Below are 8,561 nucleotides of genomic sequence, written 5' to 3'. Positions count from 1 at the left end.
GAAGATCTTTTTTGTATAGTTCTTCTGTGTATTCTTGTCACCTCTTCTTAATATCTTCTGCTTCTGTTAGGTCCATACCATTTCTCGCCTTTTTTGTGCCCATCTTTGCATGAAATGTTCCCTTGGTATCTCTAATTTTCTTGAAGAGACCTCTAGTCTTTCCCATTCTATTGTTTTCCTTTATTTCTTTGCATCGATCACTGAGGAAGGCTTTCTTCTCTTTCCTTGCTATTCTTCAGAACTCTGCATTCAAATGGGTATATCTTTCCTTTTCTCCTTTGACTTTTGCTTCTCTTCTCAGCTATTTGTAAGGCCTCCTCAGAGAACCGTTTTGCCTTTTGCATTTCTTTTTCTTGGGGATGGTCTTGATCACTGCCTCCTATACAATGTCACAAAGCTCTGTCCATAGTTCTTCAGGCACTCTGTCTATCAGATCCCTTGAATCTATTTGTCACTTTCACTGTATAATTGTAAGGGATTTGATTTAGGTCATACCCGAATGGTCTAGTGGTTTTCCCTACTTTCTTCAATTTAAGTCTGAATTTGGCAATAAGGAGTTCATTATCTGAGCCACAGTCAGCGCCTGGACTTGTTCTTGCTGATTGTATAGAGCTTTTCCATCTTTGGCTGCAAAGAATATAATCAATCTGATTTTGGTGTTGACCATCTGGTGATATCCATGTGTAGAGTCTTCTCTTGTGTTGTTGGAAGAGGGTGTTTGTTATGACCAGTGTGTTCTCTTGGCAAAACTCTATTAGCCTTTGCCCGGCTTCATTTTGTACTCCAAGGTCAAATTTGCCTGTTACTCCAGGTATTTCTTGACTCCCACTTTTGCATTCCAGTCCCCTATAATGAAAAGGACATCTTTTTTGGGTGTTAGTTTTAGAAAGTCTTATGGGTCTTCATAGAACTGTTCAACTTCAGCTTCTCCAGCATTACTGGTTGGGGGATAGACTTGAATTACTGTGATATTGAATGGTTTGCCTTGGAAACGAACAGAGATCATTCTGTTGTTTTTGAGATTGCATCCAATTAGTGCATTTTGGACTCTTTTGTCGACTATGAGGGCTACTCCATTTCTTCTAAGGGATTCTTGCCCACAGTAGTAGATATAATGGTCATGTGAGTTAAATTCACCCATTCCAGTCCATTTTAGTTCACTGATTCCTAAAATGTTGATGTTTACTCTTGCCATCCCCTGTCTGACCACTTCCAATTTGCCTTGATTCATGGCCCTAACATTCCAGCTTCCTATGCAATATTGCTCTTTACAGCATTGGACTTTGCTTCCATCACCAGTCACATCCACAACTGAGTGATGTTTTTGTTTTGGCTATGTCTCTTCACTCTTTGCAGAGTTATTTCTCCACTGATCTCCAGTAGCATATTAGGCACCTACCAATCTGGGGAGTTCATTTTTCAGAGTCATAGCTTTTTGCCTTTTCATACTGTTCAAGGCAAGAATAGTGAAGTGGTTTGCTATTCCCTTCTCCAGTGGACCACGTTTTGTCAGAACTCTCCACCATGACCCATCTGTCTTGGGGTGGCACAGATTAGGTTTCCAATAAATATTTTTGAATAAATGAGTCTATCTTCTCTATCTATTGTTACATTCCAAGAAAAAGCAGCTTCTTAACATTCTTATTTAGTATTTTAAATTAACTTTTTAAAATTTGTCATCATTTTCCCATTTTCATCCTCATTCACTTGAAACATGATCTCCACTATCTGAACTCATGTGATTTTGATTCAGCCGTGTTTTTATCCCTCAGTGTTTTATCCTGTGTGTTTTAGCCGCTCAGTCGTCTCTCTTCCTGACCTCACGCACTGCAGCCTACCAGACTCCTCTGTTCATGGGATTCTCCAGGCAAGAATACTGGAGCAGGTTGCCATGTCCTCCTCCACAGGATCTTCCCAACCCAAAGACTGAACCCAGGTCTCCCTCGTTGCAGAAGGATTCTTTACCATCTGAGCCACCAGGGAAGCCCTACCTGATTGTTGTTGCCGCTGCTGCTAAGCCGCTTCAGTCGTGTCCGACTCTGTGCGAGCTCATAGACGGCAGCCCACCAGGCTCCTCCTTCCCTGGGATTCTCCAGGCAAGACCACTGGAGTGGGTTGCCATTTCCTTCTCCAACGCATGAAAGTGAAAAGTGAAAGTGAAGTTGTTCAGTCGTGTCAGACTCTTCTCGACCCCATAAACTGCAGCCTACCAGGCTCCTCCGTCCATGGGATTTTCCAGGCAAGAGTACTGGAGTGGGTGGCCATTGTCTTCTCCGACCTGATTGCTAGAAGGTCATAAATCAGGGGGAGGTACTTAGAGGTGAACAGTTAAGTCTCCAATTTACAAGCTCGCTGCACTCCCAGGTAATTATAAAGTCACACGTTCCTAGGTGTGCCCTCACGACATAATCGCCTCAAGGAATAGATTGATTAAATTACATATAACTGATTAAAATAACGGTGTTGTATAACGGAAGAGTTAAAGTAATATTTGCTAGGCAAGGTTGTGTAGTTTCTTTAAATATATGACATAGGCTTTCACAAGAAAACAAGGAATACATGTTCCAAGTTACCTTCCAAGCAGTTAGCCTGGAGAGACAGTCTCACGGACAATGGAGGGAACGAAGCACTCCTCCAGACCGGCGTTTGCAGCCCAAACCTGCGCCTCTGTGGGCGGGGCCACTGAGCCTACCGAGACCTAAAGCGAGAGGGGGCGGGGTCGAGGGCGGGCCCAGGCCCCCAGGGGCGGGGCCGCAGCGGCCGAGGGGCAGGCTGGGAAGCGGCGCCATATTGGCGTCGGCCGCGCTGTATTGTCATAAATAGAGCCGGTTTTGTGGTGTTTTCACTACTCGGTTGGATGCCTCGGCTGTAGTAAGTGAGAGAGTGAGCGTGCAAGCGAGATACAAGCAAGCGGAGGAAAGTGGACAGGAGGAGAAGGGAAGAGCAAAAACAGGACTCCAGAGCGAAAGACAACTCGCCGGTGAGGGAGACGCAGGAAGCGATGAAAGAGATGTCTGCGTAAGTGGTGGGGGGCGGCGGTTAGGGGTGAGGCAGAACTGGGTGGGCTGGGGTGGCCAGCCCGGACCCCGTTTCCGTTCCCTGCCTCTCGCGTCCTGTCCAGAGCTCTCGTGTAGTCTCCTTCCCCCCGACCGGTCGGCAAGGGCACCTCCCCTACACCCGGCGGCTCACCTGGCCAGACTCGGGGACTCTCGGAGTCACCATCGGTTCCCTGGCTGCCCTATCTCCGAGGACGCCCCCAGACTAGGTTGCGGCGGGAGAAAGGCCCGTGTGTCTGTGGGGAAAAATTGTCGGTCACTCTCCTGCCCCCAGCGCTGTCTGAGCCGGTCTCTGCTCCTGTCTGCATTGGCGCAAATACCATCCCCCTACTTCCCCCTCCTCCCTTCCTGACCGGCTGTCTTCAGGTCTTCTGGAGTGCATTCACTCCTATCCCAGCCCATGGGTTTCTCTTTTTAGTCAAGCTATGGTTTTCTTCACCCTTCCCTCATTTCCCCACCTATCCACAGTACATCTGCCAGTCTATACCTCCTGGTCATACTTTGATAAGTCAGGAACAGTGTCGGTGCTTGGCAAGATTTTGTTGTAACTTCTTACGTTTTGGTTTATTAGGAAATAATTTAAACATACAGAAAAATGCCAAGAATAACATAACAGCATCATTTACGTAGCCATCATCCATCTCCCAAAGCATAACGTTCCGTGTGTGTGTGTGTGTTTACACACATATCTTTAGTTAAAAGAAACCGAACATAATACATCTGAAGGAATTCTGTTACCTCCTCCTCTAGGCCCATTCACCTCCCTCCCTGGAGTTCCCCACAGTTCTGAATTTGATGCTTATGCGGCATATTTTTTTTAATGCTATTACTGCATACGTATATGTCCATAATCAGCATTGTTTTACTTGTTTTTAAACTTTATATGACTAGTACCCCACTTGTCATTCAACAGCTTCTTTAGTGCAACATATGTCTTTGAGATTTGTCCATGATAGTGTTTTTCAGCTCTAATTAATTCACACTAATACTGTATTGTGTTCCTTTGTAGGGATACATTCTGATTTAGTCCATTTCCTGTTAGTGATTATTTTAGGTTTTTTTCTAAGTTTTTTTTTTTTTTTTTTAATGTCACAGTGTGGTAGTGAACATTTTTGTACATGTCTCCTTGTGCACTTATCCTAGAATTTCTCCAGTGTGTTTACTTCTCCAGGGATTATGTCACTTGCTTTTGTTTTCCTGTCCAGATGAGAGAGGTTCAGAACCATGGATTTGGAATTTTAGTGCTAGTAGGGACCTTGATAGCCAGCATTTTCAGCACAGAGATAAGAAAGTGGGACTCAAGATCATAGTTGGTATCATAGACTTCATTTAGACAGTGAAGAGAACAATTAACTAGAGTCACAGAATGTTAGGACTATAAAATCTGATGGAAGCAACGGATGTTAATAGGTTTCTCAGGGACACACCTAGTGATTTCTTTTTAAAAGCTAGAGTATTTCATAAGGACCTTCTAATGAAATAATTTTGCTTTTTTCCTGGGGTTGGGGGTCATTGTTTTTTACTTAGAGCTTTCTTTGAAGTGGCTGACTGCTTTTCAAAGGTGGTACTTGACTTAAGTCTGCAGGGTATAGTCAAGGTGGCCCTGGCCCAGCTCCCATTCAGGCTCTTTGCATTTGAGCTGAGTGGTGTTGGCACAGTTGTCCTGATGCCAACACAGGCTGCTTTTGACTTGAAAAGACATCCTAACCATGAAAGCTTGAAGCAGAATGAATAGTCCTTCATCTCCATAAGCACAAAATATCCTTTTTTCCTTAAAAGGGGGGGGGGGGAGGACCAACCCAGTAGTACTGTGTAAACTGTTAAGGTAGCTAAATTAATGAGTGGATTGAAAGATTTAATGTATCAGTAAGTGAAACTTTAAATTTTTTCTGCTGTTTCATTTCTCTTGAACAGAAACACCGTGCTGGACAGCCAGCGTCAACAAAAGCATTATGGAATCACCTCTCCAATTAGCTTGGCATGTCCTAAAGAGATTGATCATATTTACACACAGAAATTAATTGATGCCATGAAACCATTTGGAGTGTTTGAAGATGAGGAAGAATTGAACCATAGGTATGTCGTTTAAAAATGCAAAGTATTTTACGGTACATTCTTTAATCATTACTTCTATAAACATATATTCATGTACCAGTGATGTCCCTGTGTAGGGATATAAAAATGACAAAATGAAGAGAAAACTTGGCCGTCCAAGAGCTTAGAGGAGGAAACTAACAATTAGCCAAGTAAGTAAAATAAACACAGTGTTACATATGACAATTGCCGGCTGAGAAAAATGAAGCCGTGAGTGAGGTTGTCAAGGAAGTCATCATTGACATTTGAGGGAAATTTTGAAAGTGAGGAAAGAGCTATGTGCATTTGATGGAAGAGCAGTCTAGGCAGAGGCTTGAGATAGGACCGTACCTGGTATATTTTAAAAATAATAGATAGCCAGGTAACCTAGGTATATGACACAGAGTGAACAAGAAGGGGAATGTGGGCTTAAAAAAAATGAGGTGGGAAGGAGCTTGGAGGGAAAGGTCATTTAGCACCTTGAAAGCCATTATAAAATAGGTTTTGGCTTTTACTCTGAGATGGGAAGCTGTTAGGGTTTTGAGTAGCAGATTGATATGATTGATTCATGTTTAACACAGTCATTCTGGCTGCTTTACTGAGGTAGTCTGTAGAGGGGTCAAAGTCAGAAGCAAGGAAACTAGTTAGGAGACTGTTCTAATAACACAAGGAAGAAATGGTGACTGGAACTAGGGGGATGGCAGTGGAGGTGATAAGAGATAGTAGAATTCTGGATGTCTTTTAAAGGTACATCTTCTGGATGTCTTGTTTAATAACTGGAATGGGGGGTGGGAGGGGCATCAAGGATGATGCCAAGATTTTTGGTCTCAGCATCTGGAAGGATAGGATTCCATTACCTGAGAAAAGCTGAGGGAGAAGCAAGTTTGGAGAGATCAGGAATTCAGTTTCTCATGTGTTAGCTTTGAGATGCCTGAACTTTTTTTTAATCTGGATTTGGATATGCCATCGGTTGCAAGTTTGTTTTAATATCAAATTGCTTTTATTAAGTTAAATTTTATAAAAAATTAGCCAGTAAATAATTTGCCTGTTTTTATTATCCAAAAACTTGTAACTGTCAATGAGAGTGCTGACTTCTACTATTACCACACTGAATTGATTTTATTCCATAGTAAGGCCAAGAAAGTTGACAGTTCAGTTGGCCTCTGCAGCCTTATTGAAGGTAATTTTGATTTTTTTTTAACTAGGCTTTTTGAATTTTGAAAAAATAGCTCAAAAACCAAAATACTATCATCACATTTATCGTCTCTTTGGAACTCTTAGGAACCTAAGAATGCCAAAGAGATGTGCCTTGTGTCAACAGATGTGATAGCATTAGCACGTGTATAATATGCTTTTACTCTAGCACCAACATAAAGGTACTGCCTATATGTTTAATTACTTTTTAAAATACTGTTTGTTTTTGGTGGGGGTTTTTTGTTTGTTTTCATCTGAAGCATGTTATTTTTTATTATAGGCTGGTTGTTCTTGGTAAACTGAACAATCTAGTAAAAGAATGGATTTCTGAGGTCAGTGAGAGTAAGGTAAGACTCTAAATTGAATTCATAGTTTCATTGTGTCCTGGTAACAAAATGCAGAGTTGAGAATAATCAAAAATAGATTAAACGTTTTTAGTACACTTAGAAATGAATTGTTCTAGACAGTTGAAGTGAAGAGAAAGTCACTTAGTCGTGTCCAGCCCCTTTCCACCCCAAGGAATTCTCCAGCCCAGAATACTGGAGTGGGTAGCCGTTCCCTTCTCCAGGGGATCTTCCCAACCCAGGGATCGAACCCAGGTCTCCTGCATTACAGGTGGATTCTTTACCGGCTGAGCCACCAGGGAAGCCCTCTAGATAGTTGAGTCCTAAATAAATGAGGATTTACCCCAGAGGTAGCCAGTGTCTGACTACATTTCCACATAAATGTCTTCCTTGACTCACATGTAGTAAACCAAACTTTAAATACTGAAATTTTAAAAGCCAGATTTCAGAATTCTTGTGAAATGCTAGGTATGGCAGCACTGGGCCTTTCTTTGGGCAAGGCCAGAAGAGGCTTGAATGGAATTGGGCTACTCCCGTCTGGTGCCTCATGGTCCCCATTACTCCCTGCTCTCTCAGACATAGCAACTGTCAGTTATCAGTTTCTGTTTCTTATGTGTATACTTGCCTCATTTGCGTACCTGCCTGGCCTATGAGACTTTGGAGTTTGCAAACCCTAATTTATGATTACACTGCTTTTTTCCCCTCCAGTAGCATAGCTTTTTTTCCTTCTAAAATCAATTACATATCTCTTGCTTTCTTAGAATCTTTTGAATATAATTGAATTCATTTGTTTGGGAATCTTCATTGGCTGTAGTAAAATGAGATAGGCCATGTTCAATTGGATAATACTGTTTGTCCCTTTACTAAATGGCTCAGACTATTGTGTTTTAAATTTTTAGTTTTTTTTTTTAATAGTTTTCCCATCTCTTTAACAGCTATCAGCTGAAAGTTAATGGCTCACAGCAGTAGTGTCTCTGTAAAATCCCTTTCTGCCCATTAATTTGCATCAGTTTAGAAATTACACACCTGTTAGAATTCTTTTACAACTTTTATTATTTCCTTTTGTAACCTTTGATATTTGTATAAAATTGGTTCTTTCAAGCAGTGGGCTCTGAATAAGGTTATGAGGGACTGTGCTAAGTCTGCAGTTATTGAGTTTAAATAAATGGTCTTTACACTATTGACTTTTGCTGCCAGATGACTATCTGGCTCATTTTTGAGCTCACAGCAGGGTTATCAATAGTTGAAATTTTCTGTTAGGTTGAATTCTGAGCAGGTGAAATGCTAGTCATGAGTAATTAAAAAAAAAAAATCATGCTTGTTTCTCTGCTACTAGCTGATCAACTCATTAATAAACTTATCTTATTTACTTGCACAACCTCAGGACAGAGCTCAGGCATTGAATGAATGTTGGGGAGCCTGTTGTCTCTGTCTATAATCAGCCCATAATTGCTGTGGGTATGCAAACCAGATACACAAATTGCTAGAATTGATTTAAAATCAGAGTAACAAGCTTTTTTACTTCTTGTGTTGTCTTTATGTCATCTAATGTGGTTATACAGAGGTCTTTGCTCTCATACATATTCTAGGATACATCAAGGGAAGTCAAGTGTTAACTATTCACAAAAAAGGGCTAGATACTTTATTGAGAGATGCACCTAACTAATTTTCTTACTGGGTGGTTTTTTTGCACCTAAAAGAAAAATTAGTAGAACCTGTTCCAAGGTCAAAGGTTTTTTAAATTTTTAAAAATTGCTTTTCCCTCATTTTATTCACATCAGTACTTTAATTTACAAATTTCACTAGCTGGTTTCCATTTAATTTCTAGGCATAAAACCACTGTTAAAAATTTGAGGCATTACCACTATTTGATTTTTTTTTTTAACAAAATACA

At 41.2% G+C, this 8,561-nt stretch overlaps 1 protein-coding gene across 2 annotated transcripts in view; it reads left to right on the top strand.

Moving 5' to 3' along the window:
• The first annotated feature begins 2,771 nt into the window (after window positions 1-2,771).
• The window catches only part of PAPOLG (poly(A) polymerase gamma), a 32,134-nt gene continuing 26,344 nt past the window's right edge, over window positions 2,772-8,561 (top strand). The window contains exons 1-3 of one of the 2 annotated variants that reach the window (XM_043917935.1): window positions 2,772-3,018; window positions 4,971-5,132; window positions 6,604-6,655. In XM_043917935.1, the coding sequence (XP_043773870.1) occupies window positions 3,002-3,018; window positions 4,971-5,132; window positions 6,604-6,655 (231 nt within the window). In that variant the 5' untranslated portion in view covers window positions 2,772-3,001. Of the gene's footprint in view, window positions 3,019-4,970; window positions 5,133-6,603; window positions 6,671-8,561 lie in introns of both variants that reach the window. The other variant, XM_043917934.1, reaches the window with a different exon arrangement.

Source organism: Cervus elaphus, chromosome 11, assembly GCF_910594005.1.
Source record: "Cervus elaphus chromosome 11, mCerEla1.1, whole genome shotgun sequence".
NCBI classification, from domain to species: domain Eukaryota; kingdom Metazoa; phylum Chordata; class Mammalia; order Artiodactyla; family Cervidae; genus Cervus; species Cervus elaphus.
This window is presented reverse-complemented; position numbering and strand designations above follow the sequence as displayed.